Raw genomic sequence first — 26,810 nt, forward strand, 5'->3', positions numbered from 1 at the left:
TTCTCCTCCCTCTTGATCTTCTCAGTAAAGAAATGTCTATGTTACATTTCCCCATATCTGAATCACAACTCACGTTCTTACAATATGGCACTTCCACCACTAATGCCCCTCTCCCACTGCTACCCCAGTTCTCTGAAATTATCCTCACCATAGCCCCATAATATATATGTAATATATGCTGGAGATTTTTCAATCCTTACCTTGTTCCGCCTCTCAACAAAATATGATTTTATTGGCCACACACTTCCTCCCATATCTCCTATATCAGTTCACAATTAAGATTCTTGTGTATGTGTGTGTGTGTGTGTGTGTGTGTGTTTTACGGGCTCCTTTTATTCTAACTATCTCTTACAATTCAGTGTCCTTACAAGTTCCTTCCTAGGCTTTCTTCTCTTCATGGGCGATATAATCCATTCCTCTGGCTTCAATTACTATCTAATGTTAATGAATCCCACATCTGTATGTATAAGCCTTACCTGACATACTGAAAGCCAGACATGAATGCCTAATTACATGCTAAATATCTCCACTTAGATGTCTCCCAGGCATCTTAAATATGTCCACATTTGACTCTGTCGTCTTCCTCTCCTGCCCAAGCCTGCAGTTAGTCTGTGCTCTCCATCTCAATAATGACACCATCATCTACCCAGTTGCCAAGTCAGAAGACTCAGAGAAACCTTGACTCTTCTTTTATCCTCACCTCCTCAATCATCCTCCTGTTTGAGGATTAAATGAAATAAATATTTAATAAATGCTAGTTGTCACTATTTGTTCTTGGCCAACTTATCCTTCAACATTCAACTTCCCTAAGCCCTAGACTAAGCAGGTCCCACTACTATGTTATATGACCTGTATCCAAAACGCCTAATAGTTATTCTGCTATTATGCTTATCAGAGTGTTCGTAATCATTTGTTTAAATCTTGTCTTCCCCATCAGATGATAAACCCCAGGAAGGCAGGGTACATGTGTTTCTTTCTTATTCACCATTTATCCCCACTACCTCGATGCCCAGTAAATATTTGTTGAATGAATGACTGTTTGGAAAATTAATGAGTACCCCATAAGTAAAATGTTAAAGTAGTAAACAATGATTACTTGTCAAGGAAATTATAGCAGATATTCACGCAACAAGTAGAAGTTGAGCTTAATGCCACTTATGTTTCTAAGATTCACTAATATTCTGTTTTATTCCAGAAACGCACAGATTCTTAATCTTTGTTAGATGAAAATGAGTTCCCTTTATTAAAACTGAACATTAAAAATCAGAAAGGATAGTTATTTACCTTTGCCATAATATCTGCGTAAGCCATATATAAAAAATCTTCCTCCAGTTTGCTATGGAAAACAAGAAAAAAAATCAATTTTTAAGTAGAAGGCTAATCATGTGCAAAAATACCATCACTGTATATAATAATCTTTGCTTATTTTCAATGAATATGCTTTTTGAAATTAAATTAACACAAATCATTGGCAATATTATTCATACAAAAATATCCTAGAATCAGAAATGAAAGATCTCAGAGTTCTCAAAGTCTATCCCACCTTACCTTACAGAAGAGAGCTTCAAGACTCACAAAATAGATGGTCTAATGATTTAATGCACATGTAACAACTTTAATTTTTTCAAACTACAAAATTTGAGACAAGTAAATTTAAACGAGGTAGGGGCTTTGACAGCAGAAGTGACATTTGACATTTGATGGAAAAAACACAAAACCAAACCGGTTGTCATCGAGTTGATTCTGACCCATAGCAACACTTCAGGACAGAGCCATAGGGTTTCCAAGGAGAGGCTGGTGGATTCAAACTGCTGACCTTTTGGTTAGCAGCCGTATCACTTAACCACTGCACCACCAGGGCTCCTTTGATGGAAAGACTCCCCAAATTATCATGTTACTATACAGTTAAAAAATAAGATGGTCACAATGATGATCCTTAAAAATTAAGGTTAAAACATGTTTATTATCTTTTTTTTAAAGAAGATGGAAACCGTTAATATATTAAGAATGGTTTCCACCAATAAACCCCTAAAATCTGCAGTCATCTCAGCAGTTTTAAACTTCAGCCATCAGAAACATTCACTTATGAGAAATACCTCATTACCTGACAATGCCAGACAGACAGTTGCTCTATGCTTAGGGATGAGATGATTTTGTTAGTTAGGAAATAATAAGAGAGAGAGAAATAGTGAGAGAGAGGATGGATTACATTTGCTAAGAGGGAGAAATGTACATTATCATGGCATGCAAGTGGTCAAATGAAGTCTTCAAGACTTCTGAGGACAGAGACTGTCAATTAAATTATGTCCCAGGTTTTGCACAGAACAGGCAAAGCCTGGGGCAAGGTAGGTTTTCTTTCACACAGCACAGAGGCAGATAAAGATTTTATAACCTCTGAAATGCTTCTTCTACAGAGTTAATCTGTGAAGTGCCCCTTGTAATGAGCAAAGGCTGAAGTCATTCTGATTATCAGGCATAGGAATATGTTTCTTATTTAACTGAAACATATTGCCCTTTGTGGCTTTGGTGAATTCTCATGACTAAGACTGCAGGAGCCAAGAAAAATGGGGAAGTACCCTTAAAATAGATCTCAAAGAAAACTCCAAGTTGAGATGATGGCTCATCAGGTCCCCAAAGGTTTCCTAACACCTATCCCACAGGGGAGTCACAATCTACCCGGGAAAATTTGGGTCACCATCAATCTCCATATATTTTTGGTACTAGAATCAGCTTCAGGCTCTTTTGTTTTATTTATAAAACTGTTTGTGATAAAGAGAAAAATCATTTTCTAAGACGAATCAGAATCAACTAAATCAGCTAACTTCCAAGCTGTTAAGAAAAATTAGAACACATAGATATCCAGATCTGAAATTGAATGAATAGCTAAGAGGGAGAATGTACATAGGTATATGTCAAACTGGTCATTCTCTGAACAACTCTCTCTCCTAACAAGAACAAGATGAAATTGAAACATGAATACATGATACATAAAATACTCCGACATGGACTTTATCTGTGCCTCCTATGTATCATGTGAGCCTTTCCAACCATACCATTTCTCTGTTAAAGCTGTTCGACTGAACAGAAGGATCAGCTGGTGTAGAGGATCAACCCTCTTAGTGCCTTCATCTTCTTCTGGAGGTTCTGCTCCAGGTTTCTACAAAAAAGTCATATTTATATAATTTCACATTTCAGTGAAATGTCCACTCAGATCCAAGCGAAATATGATAGTTAGGCACAAAGAATAAAAGGAAAGTCCTTCTCTTTCTGCTATTGATATGTATGTGTGTGTGTGTGATATGTGTCTACATTATGTTACCAGTGGAAAACTACATAGCTTAAAACAGAGATATTTACAATTTAACCGAAAAAGAGTATGGGCAAAGATAACTAACATTCATTTAATAATTCTGAATGCTATTCTTACAAAGCCAAATCATAACTAGCTGAAAGTGTATTTGCTACACAGATTTTAGCTCTAGAGAGGGCTCAATTTACGAAGATTTGCAGTAAAATGTTGTCACCTCAAGTATAAAAATTTAGTTCACACAAAAATGCAAACTGATTATGAAATGAAACATTTTCTTTACCCACACAAATAATTACAGTAAAAAAATGTTAAATGAGTTAATGCTCGAACTGCTTAAATATTAATTTTATTCCATTTTCAGTTACTTTTGAAATTTAAAAAAATTACTGGATAAAACTTTAACATCAAGGAAATTGACTAATCATTTTTATTAACTGTAGAATTAACTAATCTTAATTATTTTGTTGTTGTTGACTGATTTAATGAATTGTATTTCTTCATTAACTTAGTCACTCATTTAGACTGATTTTCTGTCTACATGAAAGATTTCTTTCCTTGTTTAAGGCTTAATGTTGTGAGTTCTGGGCAAATTTCTACAAGACATCCAAACATTCCATGGGTTGTTCTGATTCTAAAGACAAAATGAATTTATTTAAGAAAATATGAGGGCAGACAGATGTTAGGCTTTTTAAGAACTGGATTAGTTTTATGTATTATATCCCTTAATAATCTGTGAGTTAAAGAATAACTTTTATATTAAGCCATAAAGAGAAATGAAATCCTGATACATGTTCCAACATGGATGAGCCTTGAAAACATGCTGAGTGGAATAAGTCTGTCACAAAAGGACAAATACTGTATGATTCCACTTATATGAAATATCTAGAATAGATAAGTGTATAGAGACCGAAGTATATTAATGGTTACCAGGGGCAGGTGGAAGGAGCAGAAGAGGAGGACTCATTGCTTAGGGGACACGGAGCTTCTTTAAGGGTGATGAAAAAATTTGGGAACATGATGAACGTGATAAATGTCAGTAAACTGTACTTGTGAAGATTGTTGAAATGGCAAATGTTTTGTTACATATACATTTACCACACACACACACAAAAAAAAAAAAAAAAAAACTTATTGACAAGTGGTTTTTAACTTGGGAATCACGAAGCATCCTGAACTAGTTTGCAAAAGTCTGTGTGACTCCAAAGGACAAGTACTGTATGATTTCACTTATATGAAATATCTACAACAGGAAATGCACAGAGACAGATGTTTATCAACGTTTGGGAGCTGGGAGTTGGGGGTAATTAGGAGTTATTGCTTAAGCGATTACTTTCTGTTTGGGATGATAAAAAAATTTTGGAAATAGACAGTGGTAATGACTGCATGACTTTGTGACTATAATTAATGTCACTGAATTGTATACTTAAGATGTTTACACAGCAAACTTTTTGTGATATACGTTTTATTAAAAAAAATATATGAGACAGTATGCTTATATATTTCCCTGAGAAGATGGCCCAAAGTCTTCATCAGATTTTTAAATGGGTTCGTGACTTATAAAAGGTTGAGATGATCACTCCTGCATGCAGCAGTGGCAGTAACAATCCTCCTTAACAGCCAGCTAGACTAGCATTCTACCTGGCATGCGCTGCATCTATCATGACTGTCTGCTGTTCTCCTGTCCAGTCCAGCTTCTCTGCCCTGTGGAGTTTTTAGAATCAGAAACTTTTCATTGGCTTTTGTTAACCTTCAGCTTATTTTTAGCATTTTATAGTTCTATACTGGTTCTGGAGGGTTTAAAGGTGCTTTGAGGAAGGGTTTAAGAGAATAATTGCATCAAAATTTAGTTAATAATAAAGTACTTTTTCATCTTAAATGCCAAATCACCTGAGGTTGGTAAGATTGCTCTGAAATAAAAAGAGTGAACTTTCCCCTAAACACTGAATATAGAATAACTGAGATAAAAAGTTTCCTAAGACCAACATACTGTAATGATATTTTTCTTCAGTATTACATGAGAACTTCCCACACCAACTTTATTCTGCCAAGCCCAAACCGTCTTTCATCTTATAACCCCATTAAAAACATACTGCTAAATCTTCTATCAGTTTATCTTCAAAGTAATGTTCTTCTGTTTCAATCCAAGACTTTTCATATCCCTGAAGAAAGAGATTGACAGCTCGATGCCTAGAAGATAAGCACAATTTCAAACAAAGGGTTTGTTTTTAAATTGAAAAGGTATTCAGGGGTGCTTATCACTAGATCAACTGTTCTCTAAACTTTCTATTCTTGATTGGGAGGCAACACATATGCAATGGCTAGAGCAAGGCTCCTGGGGCCACACTGATGTGGGTTTAAATCCTGGCTCAGTCACTTCTAAGCTTTCTAACATTGAGCAAGTTATTTAACTTTTCCAATTTTCATTTTTCTCACTTATTAAACTAGGCTGACCTCTACTACATTTCAGTTTTGTGAGTCTTAAAATGAAATAAAGAATGAAAAGCACATCGGATAGATGCTCTTGAGTGGTATCTATTATGACATAGGTGGCTCTGATAGATAATGGAACAAGTCAGCAGAGGAATGACTCCACGCTTGAGTTGACAATACATGGGTACCCTGAGGATGCCAAAGCAAAATATATGAATTGAACTACATAAGAGTATATATCCAGTGATTAAATTCTAGGAAACTGATGATAAGTGGTCTATAAAATCAAAGACCAGTGACCGGAAGAATCAGAGAAAACCATCGTGAAGTTGATGAGACGTGAACACTGAATAATCCGAGTGAGGCCAACACTTGATTCCACTGAAATGAGCTCAGCCTCTGAACTCTCACCCTGTATCCTCTCTAAAGAAAAACAACCTAAATAGTGTGGACCTTCACCTCCTCAGTAACCTCAAAGATAGAACACTGTCTAAGCTCAGGGCAGAGGTGTGACCTTTTGTTTGTTTTGGACTTTTTTTTTTCTTACTCCCTACCTTTATTCATTCATTTACTGAATGCCAATGGAGCAGGTAGCACTCTAGGTGCTAAGGATATAACATTGAACAAAACTCTAAAAGATCTCAACATCTGAATCAGAGGGACAAATAGCCCCAAAACCGAAGTAAAATGCTACCACTAAAGGTGTGTACAAATGTGTCTTGGAAACAAATAGGTAGAAGCGTTCAAGTTGAAAGAGGTAGGGGTGTGTGGCTCGGTTAGAGATGTTTCATAAAGGACTGTAGCTGAACTGAGTCCTGTGTAGCAGGCATGGGAATCATGCACTTGTATCAAGTTCAGAGTGTGAAAGCACAATTTATAGGGGAACTGCAAGACCAAAATGGTTCCTCAGGCCACCAAGCCAGACTTGAATGCACCAGATTATGTCTCTGTTAACCAGGTTATGTCTCTGCATCCTATACCTCTAAGAGAAGGTTGTTGGGTTTGTCAAATGTATTTGCATTATTTCCATAAGTCAGTTCCATATCAATTCTTTCCCCAAGATGCTAATAATTACAACAATAATAATAACAACTAAGATTCATTGTGCCAAGCACAGTTCTAAGCACTCTGTATACACTGACCAATTAAATAATCTGAACAGCTCTATGAGGTAGGGCCTATCATTGCACTGAAGAGAAAACTACAATGAAGACAGGTGAGTCACTTGACCTATGCCACATGGCCAGGCCGTGGAGATGCCAGGGCTCAAATCCAGGTAGGCTGACCCTAAAGAATGAGCTCCTAATTACTCATCTCGCCTCACATAGGTGAGCAGGTCTGCAATGGTATTTAGGAGTCATTTAACAATTACATTTCAGATCACAGTCCTCTGGGAATAGCCAAAAAAGAAAAACAAGATCAAACCTTACACAGAAGAGCAGTAAACCTCTCCTATCCTTCTCTTGGGCTACTGGACTCATGTTTAGTTAGAGGCTAGACTCCTATCCCTTATTAGGGACAATAACTATAATCTATTACACACATTAAACAAATTCTGACCTTGGGAGATTGTATAAGGGAGCCATTCGGAAGCAGGCTACCACTGCCCTTTTCCTCTGCTTAGACAGCAGTTTGTGCCACACAGCCTTTTTAGATCTCTGAGGATGTTCCACCTGAGGTAGAATAAGATCAACAAACAAACAAACACGTAAGTAAATCATTTACGCTCCAAACTAGCCTCAAAAATATAATGCTAGACAGCTGCACTTTCTAACTAACTTACATTTGGAATTCCAATTCCAAAAGGGCCTTCAAGTTCTTAAGGGAAAGCCCAAGTCTTAACAATTGCTCAATACTAAATTTGAGGTAGCTCCAAATGCTGTAAAGTTTCTTTAATAAAAATACTATATTCTCCCAATAGTGTGCGCATTAGAAGCTATGTCATCTTTAAAATCAAGGAAATATAAAACCATTGTGTATGAAACTGTTTGCATTCTCTCAAAATGTTCTTTGCCTTTTACATTATGGTTCTAAAATATATTTTCTGCCTACATAAAAAATTACTCCTTTCTTAGGTATGCATCCATTGTAACTAATTTATCTGTGGAGTGATAGCAGTAAACATGAATTTAAAAAAAAAACCAAACCCACTGCCGTCGAGTTGATTCTGATTCATAGCGACCCAATAAGGTTTCCAAGCCTGTAAATCTCTATGGAAGAAGATTGTTACATCTTTCTCCCATGGAGAGGTTGGTGGTTTCAAACCGCCAAACTTTCAGTTAGCAGTTGAGTGCTTTTAATCACTGTGCCACCAGAGCTCCTTAAACATGAACAGAGGTGGTTAAAAAATTCTAATAAAAATTCTACTGTTTCTTAATATTACAGGATGAGTAGAAGATGACAAGGCTTCATGAACATAGTATTAGGAGTGGGTAAAAGGATTTAATTTTGCAGAAATGTTAAAATATTTATACTATTTTGTTAGATAGGTACAAATGAGACTTCAACAGTGGCAACAAATGATGCAAGCAAGCTCTATATATTAGCTAAGGGTGTTTGGAACTGCAAGAGGAAAAAGAGATTAATTATAAGTAAGAGAGAAGAAAATCCCAACATGATTCTAAAATTAGTAATTTCTAGGCAATTAAACATTATACTTCCCAGATTGTAATATCTCCAGCCCACACATGTAGATTTCTGGAAGAAAGAAAAATGGTTATGTTAACTCAAAAGTAAAACTAAATTTATTATCCTTTGTGGTATTAAAAGGGTCAAAATATGAATGTAATATTGCCTAAAGAAAACATTAAGAATGTTTGGACTATAGTGGTTTAGAGATATACAAGAATCAACTTGTTTATTTTGTCCCTGTTGTTGATTCTGACTCATAGTGATCCCATGTGATAGAGCAGAACTACCCCATAGGGTTTCCTAAGTGGTAATCTTCACAGGAGCAGATCACCAGGTCTTTTCTCCCTTGGAACCTCTGGTGGGTTCAAACTGCCAACCTTTCAGTTGGCAGTTAGCTCTTAACCACTAAACAAACTTATTCCTGTGATCCTCCCTCCCAGAAGATCAACTGTCCACGTCAGTTTTCTTCATGAATGTACTAAGTGAAGCAAAACATTGTTGAAATTTAACATTATACGTGAAAACAGAATCAAGGATAATGTTGTTCATTTAGGCCCAAGCCATTTCAACTTAAAGTTCCATTTTGAGATCCAAGCTGTAAATGGTTGCTTTTTATGGGAATAAGGCATTCCGATCAGCATGGGTGATAGTCATGATACATACTGATTACCTAGGCAATGGAGATACAAAGTGAGCTGTTTAGAAAAGGTCTCTGCCATCATGGAGTTTATTATTTGGCAGAACGTTTTATTATACAATGAAAAACTCTGTATAGCGAGCTTTTCTGTAAATCAAGTAAATGGATATTTGTCAATCTGTGACTCAATGGTTAACACCAAAATGCATCTTGAGACTACCTGAATGCTTCCATGTGTGAATGTGCTAGCTTGGCTAGAGTTTGAGTTTTAGGAAATTCTAAGGAGACAGCCCACTCTCATGAGATAAATTAGCAGATGTATAATGCAAAACATACATTTTTAAAGTTTGCCTATATTTGAGATAAATTAAATCAGTAAGTATTTCCGTGTACCTACTGTTTTTGCACTGAGCTTAGCAACCTCTATGACTCAGTTACAAATTAACATGAATAGGAGTATTAAAGAAATAAATTATATACAGATATTGTTCCCTATTTTCTAGTCTTTGAAAACTGACAATTTCTTTTTTTACTCAAAAATCCTCCTTTCATTTCAATCAGCCTCATTCTATCCTTAGTATTTAAGAGTACTTGGTCTTAACTGAAATCTGATACTCTTAACCTTTTCTTAAAAAACTAGTTGCTGTCGAGTTCACTCTGACCCATGGCAACACCACGTGTGTCAGAGTAGAACTGCGCTCCATAGGGTTTTTCAGTGGCTGCGATCTTTCAGAAGTAGATCACTAGACCTTTCTTCCAAGGCATCTCTAAGTGCATTTGAACCTCCAACCTTTCAGTTAGCCTTCAAGCACTTTAAGCAACACCCAGGGACTCCTACCTTTTCCTAGATAACTTCTATTTACCTTTTAAGATTTACACAGGGATTACCTCCCTCGCACCTAGATTAAGTTTGGGCTCCTTGGATAACCTTCTTCAGACACTTTATTATCCAAGTACATCTATATCATGACATGTTTATCTATGTTGTCCACATCCTTCCCTACAGTATGTCAGGGATAGCACTCAACCACCCGTACCTGCTGAGCATAAAGCAGGCATATGGTAGGGCATCCAGGGTTCAAAGAATAAATGGATGCTTAGTAAAGTGAATCTCACTACTTCACAAATGAAATCATTCAGCATGATTGAATATATTTTATGAATATAAAAATTTAATCAGAACTCAATAGGCTTCATTTATTGTATTTAAAATCCATTCAAGTAAATCTTGATAAGTGTATGAAAATCAGAAAGAATTAAAAACTTCAGGTAGAGTAATGCTTCCAGAACTGGCACCCCAACAGACATTTAATGAACATTTAAGAATAATTTTGAATGTGTATATAATTGTCAAAACACGATTCTATGGCTTTATATAAATCGTTTAGAATGTTACTACTTCGAGTCTTGCTATCTGCTGCATGATGATAATTTTTATTTATATAGTATTTCATGAAAAATATTACAGAATTATTAAGGGAAAAATACTAAGTTTGAAAGTGTTATATAATGTGAATGTGTGTTGATAGCCATATGGTCTATGAGTTTCTTAGTTAAATTTCATCGTGTATCCCAATAAATTACATGGCATTGGAGAGTTTATTAACATTTTGAGGGGCATTTGAGTAAGCAAGAAGGAAATTAAAAACATATTATACTAGATAATACCAGAAAACCCAAAAAAAACAAAAAACAGTTGCCATTAAGTCGATTCTGACTCCCCATGTGTGTCAGAGTAGAACTGCTCCACAGGGTTTTCAAGGCTGTGACCTTTTGAGAGTAGATCACCAAGCCTTTCTTCTGAGGCACCTCTGGGTGGAGCTGAACCATTAATCTTTTAGTTGAGTGCTTAACCATTTGCACCACCCAGGGACTCCTTATTAGATGATATCTTTATCTTATTTAACTGGCCAGATCCTGTAAAATGGGATTCAAAGTAAAATGTTTATTATTGATACACTACTATGTTCAAATATGGTCAAAAGAGATACAAAGTTAAAAAAAATGTTCTTCAAAACATTTATGTGACGAAGTTCCTGAGATGATATAGAGCGTTTAATTGTTTTTTGTTCAGTGTAAAATAACTTCTCAGTCATGTCAGGCATGTGCTGTCATAAAGGCACAGGGACAGATCACTCTGTTAGGTGTGTGCTTCCAAATCTGATGTTACTTTGCTGAATGGACTTCATGACAATTAGAATACACATCCCTGATTGCAGATATTTTACTTTAGCCAGAGGATCTGTTATAGAAAAACATAATCCACTGATTGATAATGTTTTAAATATTATTGGTTTCAGAATTTCTGAGCAAAGGTAATGAAAAAGAAAATCAAACACACAATAAGCTTTGTAGTATAAAATAGGATACAGCTGGAAAACTAGATAAAAGCATCTTTCTCATATGATTTTAATATCAATGCATTGCTGTTGTCTAAATGTAATTTATTCCTGATCTTAGAAAATATAAACTAAAAAAAAAAAAACTCTAATAAAAAGAAAGGCTAAGCAAGTGCCAAAAAAAAAAATCACTTCAAATATTGAACTAGTGAAAGATAATATATGAAACATGTTGTTATGACCAGTAATAAAAACTGATACAATCATTAAAAAAAATCTATATGAGACCAAAAGGTCAACAATTACTCTAAAGCAAAGATGAGAAGACATGGGGGCAGAGAAACTAGAGCACTGGAAATGGAACCACCAGAGCGCAATTGAAGAGAATGTTGACACGTTGTGGAAAATGTAATTAATGTCACTGAACAATTCATATAGAAACTGTCAAATGGAAACCTACTTTGCTGTGTAAACTTTCACTGAAAACATAATAAAATATTATTTAAAAAAAATGATATATGCATAAAATATTTGAAATCAGGTATAACTCCTGATTTTGGCATAATAACTTAGAATTCAGTACATAATCCTAATTATCTGTATAATTTTAGAAATATTTTGAAAAGGACAATAAAACAAAGGCTTTACTCTCCCAAAATATATTATCTACATATTCCTATAAGAATTATATGATTAAAATTGTGTTTATTAGATACAAAACTCTTGATTCACATATTCTTTATAATGAACATCCTTAACGTATATGTTTTTTGGCCCATAGTTGAATTAATACACATCCTCCTTTTAAAATATTTTATGTGGTTAATGCAAACATTATTAAGTAAATTCAAAATCTAACCTGTTCAAGATGGAAAAGGACATTTGCAATATCCAATACTCTTTCTACTGTCTTCTCTGGATCTGAAGTATCTTCAGTCCTGTTTGGTAAGTCTTTGTAAAGAGCCATTTGCCACCTAATAGCAGGATCCTCTAACTGCAGCAAAAAGAAAAAAAGTTTATAAAATTCAAGGTTACAATCTACAGAGGGGAAGACCTATTTCTAAAGAGACAATCAAAAATTATACTGAGCACAGGCCAATGTTAAAACACTGTGCAGAAATCAACACAGACAACATCCTAAGACTCATGGAATTTATAATCTTGTAGGGGAGACAGACATTAAACAAATATGTGCAAGTGTGATAAGGGTTACTAATAAGAAATATAGGGTACCATGATTCTTAACATAATCTGTTGGTGGTTGGGAAGATTTCCCTAAACAAGTGCAGTTTCAGTTAGGACTTAAGGATAAGTTGGAGTGAGTCATGAAACGGGGATGGGCAAAGCAATCCTTTATCTGTCTCTTCTCCTTTCACAGTCAAACTGTTAAAAGACTTGCATATTTATTCTTACAGGCAATGATATATGTTCAGATTTATCTATACATGGAGGGACTCCACAACAGAGCTTAGTCTCACTGAAACAAATATACTAAACAGTGAAAATCAACGAGGGTCTCTAGACAGTCATATTCTTACAACACAGCAAAGGCATTCTTACATTTTACCTTTTAATACTGTCAGATTTCCTAAGTAGAAACATGACTGAAGTCTGCAGGTTTTTAAGGAAGAAATACTAATATAAGCATCTTAACAGGGGTTGGAACACGTAACTTCAAAGAAGTAATATAGAATTAGTATACAGGAAGTTCCAGATTACAAACGAGTTCCATTCCTAAATCTGTCTTGAAGTCGAATTTGTATGTAAGTAAGCACAAGTGGGTATGGTTTGACTCTAATGTCAGTCAAATGTTCGTCTTAATCTGTAGTATACAGTGTACATTTCTACGCATAAAAATCATTAAAGAAACACCTCCAGATACTCTGAAACATCTTTAACATAATAATTACAGTAACAATAATAATAATGTTTTGATTCGTGTTGCAAAGTAGTGCCCATATGTTATTACGAACCATTGTATGTACCTCAAATTCTTAATATAATGAGCTTTATGGGAGTTGGTTCGTAACTACGTGCTGTACATAAGTCAGACGTTCTTAACCCAGGGACTGCAGGGAAATCAGTAACAATAAGCAAAGCAACCCCCTTATCTTTCTCTTTCCCTTTGAAACATCCATTAAAAACAGGAGACTGAGTGTTATGAAGTGAATTAAACGGACAACATCTAAAACTTCATTATTACTAGTCTGAGACAATATAGATTGAAATTTCAAAACAAACTTTTCTGTAGAGGAAAAAATATAAAATATATAAAGCTCAGCATACTCAATGTTCTTTAATAAAACAAAATCCTTTTTCTCCATGTACTTTTTCATCTGAAGATGATGCTTTGGTACATGAATATGCATTCTTACCTGTATTTAGCAAAATAAGTAGACTATTTCTCTAAACTCCCCTCACCCCCAGTATTACTCTCCCTACAATTTCAATTCAAGGTATTGAAGAAGGAGCTAGGAACAAAAGAATTCATTTTTGCAACTCTGTGTAGCTCCATAAGTACACACAACTCCTAGCATAACAAAGTATAGACTGAAATGTCAAAAAGTATATGCATTACCTCTTTATTTTCAGGTCTCATTCATTTGAAGGTGAAACACTGACTATAAAAGTCTCCTTTTCTGCCCCCTTCCCTCCTCTCCCCAGTACATAATATAAACTGTGCAACGTATTCCTACATGTGATCTCTAGAAAATAAGGAAACAATTTCTTTCTGCTTATCTAAGAAATAGCCTTCTTTATTTGCTCATTTCCCGAGATAAGCATAAACTAACAGGTACTGAACATCTCCTGTCTCTACTCACTAGTTGTGTGTACTAGACCAGTGGTCCTCAAAGTGTGTGTAGGGTCCCCTGGGAATACACGAGACCCTTTCAAGGGGTACGTGATCTACTAAAAAAAATCCGTGTATGTAAAACAAACAACCACCACAACAAAATTTAGTGTCTTTCCATAAAGGTGAATAAAGGTTTTAATGTAACCGATTCACTTAGGTCCAACTTGAGGTTTTATGAACATTTAAACAATTTTCAAAATCTTTTTTGCTATCTGACTGAACAGAGGTTCTAATAGGAATTAATCTCCAAAAGTTAATATTAAATTTACGAGTGAGTACATATCAAAGTTCACATGAAATTTGCTCTAAATATGTATTTGTGCATTGTGACTATTGTAAAAGCATGTCTTATCTTTATCATACTATATTTCAAAGTACTAGAAGAAAATGAATAGTTTGGATATTTAGAAAGTGACATTTTAATGGCCAGAAAGGCATACATTGTACTGTCCTAACTACTTTTGCATATTTGACATTTTCATAATAATAAAAAAAAATCTTCAGAAGAGATACCAGAATAAAAGCAAACAGACTGAGTCTAAATAGTAAGCCTTTACTTACTATTTGGGAACAAATGATTAATGACAGGTTTTGGGAACAAATGATTAATTTATTCACAGTTATGAAAAAATTCCAAATAATAGTGAATGCTTACTGGACTAAAAAAACTACATCTGGCAATTCTTTCTCTCATCATTAAAATGTAGGTGTTATCTCGGGTTCCATCCATTTTTTCTTCTAAATGTACACTCCTTTCACTGGGTAAATGCATTTACTCCTATTGCAGAAATTCTCTTTGCCGCCTACGTACTAATGACTCTTAAATACACGTATTTAACTTCTGAGCACTAATTTCTGGTGGACACCTGCCTCCATGTCCCAAAGGCTTCAAGCTCAACTATACAAAGGGCATATCCAAACTTTATTTCAATTGGTGACAGACTGTTTACGAACTCTGACACTCTAATTATCTCCTTTAAACAACGTATCATATTATATTTGGAGTTTTTAATAGAGAGTTTGCAAGTAGGATAAAATTACTGATTAAAATAATATATTTTCACTATCTTAATCGCTAAAGTAACATTATTTGTAGGATTATTCTAGAGAGAGAGATTAATTGATATATACATGGAGCCCTGGTGGCACAGCGGTTAAGAGCTCGGCTGCTAACCAAAAAGCTGGCAGTTTGGATCCACCAGACACTCCTTGGAAACCCTATGGGGCAGTTCTACTCTGTCCTATATGGTCACTACGAGTCGGAATTTACTTGATGGCAATTGGTTTGTTCTTTGGGTATATATATATATATAGACACACACTAAATGTGAGTTAGAATAAACTTTAGCTTACCTTGCCTTGTAAATGAATATTACTGCGGATTATATCTCGTACTTCATCCTCGGTGTCTTTCTGTCAAGAAATAAATATTACCTAAAGGAAGTCTTAATGATCATAAGTCAATAAAAATAACGCAAACCTCTTTTCAAATAGTGTATGTCTGAACAAACCCCCTTATTAGATACAAATGCATCCCACAAATTTGGGGGGTTCTCTTTCAGGTATTTTCTTGATGCCACTGTGACTCGATGCAACCAACTCTAACTTCACGGGTAAGTACATTAAGACTCAGGGGAAGTGAGCTTCTAATCCGTAACAAGAAGAGAGGCAGTAACATGGGTTCGCAGGAAAGATTACACCAAAGGCCTAATGGACCACAACTACCACAGCCTCCACCAGACTGAATCCAGCACAACTAGATGGTGCCTGGCTACCACCACCGACTGCTCTGAGAGGAATCACAATAAAGGGTCCCAGACAGAGCTGGAGAAAAATGCAGAACAAAATTCTAACTCACAAAAATAAAAAATAAAAAAAGACCAGACTTACTGGTCTGACAGAGACTGGAGAAACCCCAAGAATATGACTCCTGGACATCCTTATGAAATGAAGTCACCCCTGAGTTTCACCCTTCAGTCAAAGATTAGACAGGCCCATAAAACAAAATGGGACTAAACAGACACACCAGCCCGGGGGCAAGGACAAGAAGGCAGGAGGGGACAGGAAAGCTTGTAACAGAGAACTCAAGGTCCAGAACGGGAGAGTGTTGACATGTCATGGGATTGACAAGCAATGTCACAAAACAATGTGTATTAATTGTTTAATGAGAAACTTCTTTGCTCTGTAAACTTTCATCTAAAGTACAATTTAAAAAAAAAAAGAAAAGAAACATGGATTCCCTTGGGATGAAGTCAAATATATCTCCAGTATTCTCTCGATTCTCCACAAAACTACTTTAATACCTAGTAATATGTGCCATGATCCAGTAATTGCAAGGAGCATACATCCGTGCACCCAATGTGAAACAACTGTCGACACAGCTACATAGACCACTCTGCACACCCGTCCCTCAATTAGCTCAGCTCTGGTGGCCCACTCTACATATACAAGTGATTCTCTGCTGGTATCGGGGGGGACAAAATGCCCTCCAATTTAAAAAAAATATATAAAATAGCAATTCCAGTGCATATTTTTGAAAGATTGCATTGTCATCTCTATAACCATGAAGAGGAAAAACAGAGGACATTAAAGAAAGCTTGAGAATGTAAATCTTTTTTTTTTTCTATTTTTTAAAATAATATTTTATTTAGTTTTTGGTGAAAGTTTACACTGCAGGTTAGGGCCCAATTTGACAATATCCACACAAAATGTTCAGTGACACATTGTGTTCAGTTTGGTCCCTTTCCAGTACTCTAGTTTCCCTGGCCCCTTATCTTCACATCTTTGCTTTTGAGTAATTGTTGACCTTTTGGTCTCATATTGATGTTTTTCAAGTAGGGCACCAATCTTATAGGTAATATCCTGTATTCTGTGTGTCGCTCTGCTATTGCTCTAAAAGGTGATCTCAGGGGATAGCTGCGGTTCTAGGTTTAAAGACTGTCTCAGGGAAATAGTCTCAGGGAGTCCTCTGTTCTCCACTGTTGCAGTTTGTCTCACTTTTTTTTTTTTTTTTTAATAACAATTTGAGTTCTGCTCCATATTTTTCTCCATTCTATCCAGGATCAACTACAGTGACCCCAATCAGAGCTGTCAGTGGTGGTAGTCAGGCACCATCTAGTTCTGGTTTCAGGATAGATGAGGTTGTGTCTTGTGTAGACTTTTTCTTCTCTGCACTTTTGGTTACCTTCTTAATGTTTGGCTCCTAGTGAGCAGAGTAGTTTTGTCTTAGAAAGCTACTCACAAGCTTTTAAGATCCCAGATGCTACTCACTTCACTAGGACGTAGATCATGATTTTTGTGAACTGTGTTATGCCAATTAACTGAGTTGTTGCCTGAGACTATGGTGCTAAGCTTCAAACCCAGAAAACCTATGTCAGAAGGTGTTTGGTTATGTCTAAGGAGTATACATATTTGTATCTTCAATGAATATATGTGCCTACACCCACATATTTGTATTTACATGTACTTATAGGTACTTCTATCTGTTCTCACCTATGTACACACCTGTACCTACCTGTATACCAATTTGCCTATATCCATCCATGTATGCTCAAACACTTGTTTTAACTTTGGTTGTGCTGTGCTGTGCCCACTACATCTACTTTGGTGCTGTTTTTACCATCACCAAAAATAACTTAGTCTGTATAGTATAAACCATACTTTCCCCATCCCACCCCCTTTCTCTCCCTGGTAACCACCAATGAACACTGGTCTCTCTATATTTATCTATTCTTGTCTTATGAAAGAGGGATCATACAATATTTACCCTTATATGCTTGATTTATTTTACTTAGCATTATACCCTCTAGTTCCATCCACATTATAATAAGTTTCTCGGACTCATCATTGTTCTTTGTGGTTGTGTAGTATTCCATTGTATGTATGTACCACAATCTGCTTCTCCATTTGTCTGCTGTTGGACACTTCAGTTGTTTCTATTTATTTGCTATTGTGAATAAAGCAGTAAACACAGGTGGGCATATGTCTGTTTGTATCATTATTTTTTAGGTTTCTAGGGTATATACCCAGGAGTGGGATTACTGTATCACAGGGTAGTTCTATTTCCAGTTTTTTGAGAACTTAAATCTTGACTCTTGAGAAGAAGAGCTGCTTATTTAAAAGTCAACACCTTATCTAGTCTGCTGTCAGCACAGTGCATTATGCTTCCAACACTGAAAAATGACCCTTCATAAATTTGAATGTGATGTCTCATCACAAGACTTATAAAGGAGTTCATATAAAATCCATTTTTTTCACTACCAGTGATTTGTCTGTGTCTTTGGTTCCTCAATATCCACTGGAGGTGATTAACATAACTTAGAAATAAAAATGGCCTCCAAAAAAATAGGCAGCCTTTCTATCTGAGTCCTAGAGCCAGTGCAGAAACACTGCTTAATAAAATATTTAATGCAAAAGAAATACTGATGCAGAGCACTGAGAAAAAGGAGTTCAAACTCCCTGGAGTCTGGAGGTTAAATGATCATTACCACTGGCATGAAAAGGAAACTTACCAGACTAAATCGATTCTTGGCCAGAGCGATGAGCTCCTGGTCGCCAGGGGCACAGATGTTCAATCCAATGGGCAGCAGGCGCTTCAGAGCTGCTACGATAAGAGAGGTCTGCATAGAATACCGGTCTCCTTTACGTTTCATTTTCTTCCTTTCCTGATCAGAAACAGCTGCCTACGGAACAAAAATGAGTGACGGGATCTGTGCCTGCTTTTCTCAAACTCAGAACTTGAACCTGTGAAGATTAACCTGATTGCGGCTTTGTCTTCCTCATTTTCTGTTGGTCCCCCTCCTCCCCTTTTGTTTAATGTCATACCCTTCTGAGAATAATTTTTCTCTCTCCTTCTTAGCATTTGAAGTTCTGTTATTAGATTCCCTAGTCATTACAATTCACTAATATCCATTTCTGTGGATGTTTAGAAGGAAAATGTACACTGTATTGTTAGGGTGGCAGATAGAAATATGAGAAATTGTATTGTTCTATCATTTTCAATGCTTAAGAGAAAAATTTTAAGAATAAAGGATTTTTTCTCATTTTTGTATTGAGAAATGTCTGACATATATAACATATATATTATATATATAACATATATATATATAATACCCTTATAAATATATATATATATATATATATATACCCTTTTAAATAGTCTAAAGGGTTGCAATGAGTTGGAATCAACTCAGTGGCAATGAGTGTTTTTTGTTTGTTTTTGGCTTATTGTATTGACCCCTCAGAGCATCAATCTCTCTGTAGTAAATTAAAAGGAACATATTAATCAGTGTTTCTTAAATATACACGATTATCTGGATGACACCCTTATAACTGTGTAAGTCATGCTACTTCAGTTCTCTGTTTTCGATTTTATTAAGGATCATTCTGGTGCCAAGGGTCACCTCAAATGAGAGTCTCATTTTCATTAAGCAGTGAAGACTCCTCTGGCTACTCAGATGGCATGCTCTAAGGTCAAAATTAAAACAATTCTCCCATGTCTACTCCTTTGTGCATGTTTAATTTTTTGTAGCAATAATTTAAACTTGGAAATATTTCTAAGATAATGACATAAAGCATTAAAACTACTACTTTAACAGTCTTGGGCTATTAGGAAAAGGAGAGCAGAGAATTTTAACATAAAAATAATCCCCCCCCCCAAAAAAAAGACAAATATATCAGAACATGATGTTGAAAGAAGATTTTTAGCACAGTGAAGGGAGTGAGACAATTAAGTCAACACACAGTAAATGTTAGCTTACTTACATCAAACCTAAAATATTCTGGGCTGTAGCAATCAGAGGCGTGCTCATGTTCCAAATGATGTACTTATTTCATGGATTCATTCTTATATGTACCCATTTGCAAAAGATCATTCTCAGTAAGTTTAGCAGAAAAAACACAGTAAATACTTAACTATTAAATTGACTAACCCTCCAAAAATAATGGATCGGTAGTGTTAAATGAAGTCCTCATTAAAAAGAAAAAATAACTACAACGATAAAAAGAATTAATCAAATGATTAATCATCATTCCACAAATGAAACAAATTTGTATAAATTATGCAAACATACTGATATCCATTACTGATAATTTAGTTACAGCAAAACAACATGACCCAATGTATTTGAGTCTGGGTTTCACTGTTTTTGGAGTTTTGACTTATAAATTTCTTTTGGTTTTATGGCTACATAAGCAAAAGGAGTTTCTACCAGGTTTGATATTTATAAATATTTAAGTGACCGTGTAATAAAAATAACTTAAATCCACATTAATGGCAGCTATAAACTGCTGGTTTTTGGGAAACACTAGACAAGTGAATTCCTACATATCCTCAAAAAATAACTATGCTTTCTTTATCACAGGAAATCCGTAATTGAAAAGATAAGTTACAAAATGTCTGACCATTTATAGGTGACCAAGTCCGCCAGTAGTATGAAGAAATCTATAAGCAATCAGATATTCTGGGTACTTATAAGCTAGTTGTTTTGTTTGTTTGTGTTTATTGTCTATTTTCTGTCCCAGACCATGAGCCCCAATGGGGCAGTAACCAAACCTATTTCATTCCCTTTTATATTCAGAACGAAGCACTGGCCCTGGCCCAGAGGAGCTGCTCAATAATTTAAACAGAACTGCTAAAGCTATTAAATTGCCATTGTATTTAATTTTTAATCTATACCCTAACATTTGAATCAGATATGAATATCCAATATCATTTTTGTTACAATAATATTAGTTAAAGCATGCTGAGTGCCTACAATCTTTGAGGCACTGTACATACACTGCTTTGACTGTTACAATCATCCATCAGGGTAAGTGACATTACCAACATTTTGCTGATATGGTAAGCGAAGTTAAGAAACTAGTTAAAGTCATCATAATTATAAAGTGGCAGAGCTGGCACTCTAAGTCTGTGTGCCTTTAAAAGACATGCTCTTTCCTTTATCACATCATGAGCAGGAAACACATTTTTAATTAGGTTTATTTACTACATGTACCTTCATTGAAAATTTACAAAGAATTTTCTAATATTGCTACACCACAACAGCCTACAAAAAACTCTGTGTAAGTTTTTAAATCAAGTAATGAAATTAAAAACTTCAGCAATGCTAGCCATATAATGGTACTACCTTATGTAATTTCGTATCACTGCACCAGTGAGTCTGTAGGAGCACCAGCAAAATAAGACACACAAAGAAAGCCCAGATTAATGGTCAAATTCCAAACTTTCTAAAATCAAAATTGAATTTAATTCCTTTCATTTACCCACACTAATTTAGTAGCTACTATGCACCAAGTGCAGAGCCCTGGTGGCACCGTGGTTAAAGCGATCTGCTGCTAACTGAAAGGCTGGCAGTTTGAATCCACCAGCTGCTCCCTGGAAACCGTATGGGGCACTTCTATTCTGTCCTATAGGGTTGCTATGAGTTGGAATTGACTCAACGGCAATGGGTTTGGTTTTTTTTGTTTGTTTGTTTTGGTTTTTGTATGCACCAAGTGCTGCAGTGGTTTATGGTTACCAAGTGAATAAAATAGGGCCCCTGCTCTTAGGAAGGTATGCTGTTGTTAGGTGCTATCGAGTTGGTTCCGACTCATAGCGACCCTATGCACAACAGAACGAAACACTGCCTGGTTCTGCACCATGCTCATAATTGAGGAAGGTATAGTCTAAAAGAAGTCCCAGAGAGGCTGCAGTGCACTGGGCCCAGTACCCCACTAACAGTAACCAAGGGCTGAGAGAGCATGTAGCAGGCAGCCAAAGGAGAAAGATTTCACTGAAGAGAAACTGCTGCATACAGCACGCTATATGGAGGCCCAGAAAACCAAATCCATTGCCAGAGTCGATTCCAACTCATAGCAACCCTACAGGATAGAGTAGAATTGCCCCATAGAGTTTCCAAGGCTGAAATCTTTCTGGGAGCAGATTTCACATCTTTCTCTTGCAGAAAGGCTGGTGGGTTCAAACTGCCGACCTTTGGATTAGCAGCCTAGTGCTTAACCACTGCACCACCAGGGCTCATATGCAAATTCAAAAACATGAGTAAAAGTATACGAATATCCACTTGAGATGTGTATATGCTGCTGTAGTCACCCCCATTGTTCGTGTCCCAGAAAAGGCTCATCAGGGGTTTCCACATTCAGTCACTGTCCTAGCATTATGCCAATTTTGCAGGCACCGACCTCACTGTGGAAACCCTGGCGGCATAGTGGTTAAGAGCTATGGCTGCTAAGCAAAAGGTCGGCAGTGGGAACTCACCAGGCACTCCCTGGAAACTCTATGGGGTAGTTCTACTCTGTCCTATCGGGTCGCTATGAGTCGGAAATGACTCAACAGCAACAGGTTTGGTTTGGTTTTGGACCTCTCCGTGCCTCATGGACTATATACATTTTGCTTTAAACCAAAGTCAAGTTTCATGTCCCAGATTACCATGTTATAAATTAGTCTGCCAGCCTTAGTCATCTATTTTCTCTTCTCTTCTCATTTAGGAAATGGTACTCTGCAAAGAGTGATTATCCTATGCTTGGTGGCTAAAGATGGACATGTGAAAATGTGTCCTTGAGTTTGTGTTTGTATGAGTATTTGGTCTAAATCTCTGTTGAAAAGGAGTTACTCTTTCCTTTAGGAATCTGTGGTGGGTGATCCATCTGCTGTTGTGCTGCATCCAGGCAAATAGTCTGAGATATTGTTACAGGAATCTTTAAAGCTTTCTGTGCCTCTCTGTTCTCAGGATTACAGGGGAGACACTTCTCTGTCCATTCCAACTTCATATATCATGCCCTCAGTCATCCTGCTGCTATCTCTTCTTGGCACTACAGCTGAACAGCACAGCTTGTGGAGATAAATATCACTCAGTCTCTAACTATATCCCACTTTTGGTCCTTAGTGCCATCCATGGTTCAGCGGAGTACCTTGATGATACTGATAAAACTGCAGTTACAATGCTTTATGGCCAACATGACATTCAAGTGTGTCCGAATGCTGAAACACATGGGCACCATGATTCCTTCAGTAAAATAATATGAAATATTAGTGTATACTGACTCTACTGTTTGAACTAGAAACACTGTTTCCTGGAAAAAAAGTTCATTATATTTATGTGATATAAAATTGCAGGCAAAAAACAAAAAACTGAAAAACAAAACAAGGAAGCTAAGCATAATTAATAATTTCTAAAATTATTCATCAATATTATTAATATTTGCTATCTGACTTGTCTCCAGGTGCTAGTAGTCATATAATTAAAAAAAAAATGTTTGAGAAAATCTGGGGAGAAATGTCAAAACTAAGATGCTTGTATCCATTACTTTCCCTTTTTTTTCCTGTAAATAGGAGGAGAAGCTACTACCAGTGAATGTTTATAGATGCCTCAGTCTTGTTTACAGACTGTGCAATGCTTTGAGAGTGTGCTTTGAGAATCATTGGACCAGACCGATGGAGAAGAGGGAAATGGTGTTAATATGAGGGATATGCAAACCTCTGCTCTGAACACCTTTAGTTTGTCTCAAGTTTGATGATCCACTAGAACCATGGTCATCCTCCCCAAGGAAAAGGTGACCTCTTAATTCCTTTCTCTGTGATTGTCAGCACTGACATAAACTGACAACACGCTGCCTAAACAGAAAAATTCAGTAACAGCTTTCAGTTCAAAATATCCATGAAATTCGTGCTCTTAATATAGCATCTCCTGAAGGAACGTGGTCTCGCTCTTCAGGCTTATTGTCAACATGAAGGAGAGAAAAGTCATCATCTCCCATGTATGTTTCCAGAACATGGTCACATGTAGTAACAGGCTCTATCAGTTGGACAAATGTAGGTCATGCAAAGTTTCAGCTGGCGCTTGCTTTTACTTTATGTTTTGTAGTATCAAATACATGACATAAAAATCCAAATGGGACACAGCCTATCAAGCAATACTATTTGACTACATTGGTGCCAACGAAACAGGTCAGATGAGCCAGTTGCTCATGGGTTTCATGGGAGCAGGTATACCTCCCACAGTAACTCTTTTCCCATAATTTACTTAGTTGCTAGAAACTTATTTCCTTGGTCAGATTACGACTCTTTTTTGCATATTTGGAAATTTGCCGGCATATCTACGTTATGGAATAAATTATGTCCCCCTAAGAAGATATGTTGAAGTCCTAACCTGTGGTATGTGTGAATGTGGCTTTGTTTGGAAAAAGGATCTTTGAAGATGTTATTAGCTAACATGGAGGTCATACAGGAGTAAGGTCGGTGGGCCCTGATCCAATCTGAGTGGTGTCTTTATACAAGAGGGGAAGAGAGACAGACAGAGGGAAGCCGGTCATGAGAAGATGAAGGTAGAGTTATGCTGCAGCTGTAAGCCAAGGAACGGTGGGGCCTACCAGAAGCTGAGAGAGACAAGAAGGGATCTTCCCCTAGAGCCTTCAGAGAGAATATCTGCCCTGCCTGCTGACAGGCTGAATTCAGACTACCAGTCTCCAGAACTGTAAGATAAATCTCTATTCTTAGAAGCCACCCAGTTTGTGGTATTCTTGTTATGGTAGCCCTAGGAAACTAACATACTACCTTGTCTTAGTTATCTAGTGCTGCTCTAACAGAGATACCACAAGTGGATGGCTTTTAACAAAGAGAAATGTATTCTCTCACAGTCTAGTAGGCTATAAGTCCAAATTCAGGGCATTAACTCCAGGGGAAGGCTTTCTCTTTCTGTCGGCTCTGGAGGAAGGTCCTTGTCATCAGTCTTCCTTTGGTCTGGGAGCATCTCAGTGCAGGAACCTCAGGTCCAAAGGATGTGCTCTGCTCCCAGCACTGCTTTATTGGTGGTATGAGGTCCCCATGTGTCTCTGCTCACTTCTCTCTTTTATATCTCAAAAGAGATTGGCTAAAGACACTATCTAATCTTGTAGACCTCATCAGTATAACTGCTGCTAATCCATCTTATTACATCATAGTGATAGAGTTTACAACACATAAGGAAATCACATCAGATTACAATCATACAATACTGGGAATCATGACCCAGCCAAGATGACAGATATCTTTGGGGGACACAATTCAATCTATGACATACCTCATGTGATACATTTGTTTGCTATAATTTAGTGGTAATTCAAAAGATAAAGGCATAAATTTTAAAGTGCTTATTTAGAAAAGAAGCTTCCCCTTCTCCTACAGTCTAAGTGAGACCAAAAACAAAAATAAGGAGGCATACTTCCTACCTCATGTGTGAGAACCTGGTATTTATCTACATGGTATTTAAATAATGAAGCTAATTATTTTGAGGTCTATATATCTGACATATATAAGTACACATATTCATTTTTGATGAATTTATAACATTGACTAGTTCTACATATACTGACTGGCAATTTTGTGAATGTGTATGTGTACGTGTAATAAGTAAATAATGTTACCAAATGTATCAGATTGCAGTTATAAACATCCAAAAAGTCTAAAAACGTCAACCAATAAAAGTTAAATTCAGACATTTTTGAAAACAGTGAAACAGAGTATAGTAATACCTTTGACATCTTTGACTTGGTATCAGTAATAAGGAAAGACATATTGTTGATTTCATTCTGTACCACGAAGTTCTGCTCTTCTCTTTTGAAATTCTGAGAAGTTGCAAAGGAAACTTAAGTTAAAATGATTGAGATAAGAAGTCCACATATTAGTCACTGCGAAATGCAAACCAAAACCACAATGAAATACCACTTCACATACACTAGGATGGCTATTATCAAAAAAGCAGAAAATAACAAGTGTTGGTGAACATGTGGAGAAATTGGAACCCTTATCTACTGCTAGTAGGAATGTAAAATGGTGCAGCAACTGTGGAAAACAATTTGGCAGTTCCTCAAAAAGTTAAATATACAATTACCATGTGATCCAGCAATTCCACTCTTAGGAATATACCCAAGAGACTTGAAAGCAGGGACTCAAACAGATACTTGCACACCAGTGTTCACTGCAACACTATTCACAGTAATCAAAAGTGGAAACAACCTTAGAATACATCAACAGGTGAATGGATAGCAAAATGTTGTATATCATACAGTGGAATATTATTCAGCCATAAAGAGAAATGAAGTCCTATTACATGGTGCAATGTGAATGAACCTTGAAAACATTACACTGAGTGAAATAAGTCAGACACAAAAGAACAAATATTATATGATCCCACTTATATGAAATATCTAGAATAGGTAAATCCACTGAGACAAAAGATAACTAGTGGTTCCCAGGAAGTGGGGGGAAGGGAGAATGGAGAGTTAAAAATTTAAATTAAAAATATTATGTATTTTAAAAACTGGATTAAAGGAAAGTAATAAAGAAAATTTTCATCCCCCCAAAAAAGAAGTCCATATAATTAGAGGTTACACAGGACAATCTCAAACTTTCTACAATTATAAGTATTAAGTTGATATGTAATACTCGTTGAGTCTTTAATGAGGGCACTTGCCTAGGGGCAACAATTCTGGGAATTAGAAATGAATATATATGTTTCAAAGATGTGAAGGTTGGGGTTCAGAAAATTTAAGTACGAAGGTCACACATCTACCAAGAGGTAGAATGAGTACTCAAACCCAGATTTAGCTGTCTAAAAGGCATACATGCAGTACACA

General features: G+C 36.3%; 1 protein-coding gene across 1 annotated transcript in view; it reads right to left on the reverse strand.

Annotated features, from left to right (window-relative positions):
- The window catches only part of RYR2 (ryanodine receptor 2), a 529,910-nt gene that overhangs the window by 93,544 nt on the left and 409,556 nt on the right, over positions 1–26,810 (reverse strand). The window contains exons 71-79 of the mRNA XM_023728152.1: positions 25,707–25,799; positions 18,713–18,883; positions 15,555–15,614; positions 12,207–12,341; positions 8,403–8,437; positions 7,301–7,414; positions 5,401–5,497; positions 3,054–3,157; positions 1,285–1,336 (exon numbers count right to left, since the gene is read on the reverse strand). Coding sequence (XP_023583920.1) covers positions 1,285–1,336; positions 3,054–3,157; positions 5,401–5,497; positions 7,301–7,414; positions 8,403–8,437; positions 12,207–12,341; positions 15,555–15,614; positions 18,713–18,883; positions 25,707–25,799 — 861 coding nt within the window. The remainder of the gene's footprint in view (positions 1–1,284; positions 1,337–3,053; positions 3,158–5,400; positions 5,498–7,300; positions 7,415–8,402; positions 8,438–12,206; positions 12,342–15,554; positions 15,615–18,712; positions 18,884–25,706; positions 25,800–26,810) is intronic.

The sequence above is a fragment of the Trichechus manatus genome, unplaced genomic scaffold (assembly GCF_000243295.1).
Source record: "Trichechus manatus latirostris isolate Lorelei unplaced genomic scaffold, TriManLat1.0 scaffold00021, whole genome shotgun sequence".
Taxonomy (NCBI): Eukaryota; Metazoa; Chordata; class Mammalia; order Sirenia; family Trichechidae; genus Trichechus; species Trichechus manatus.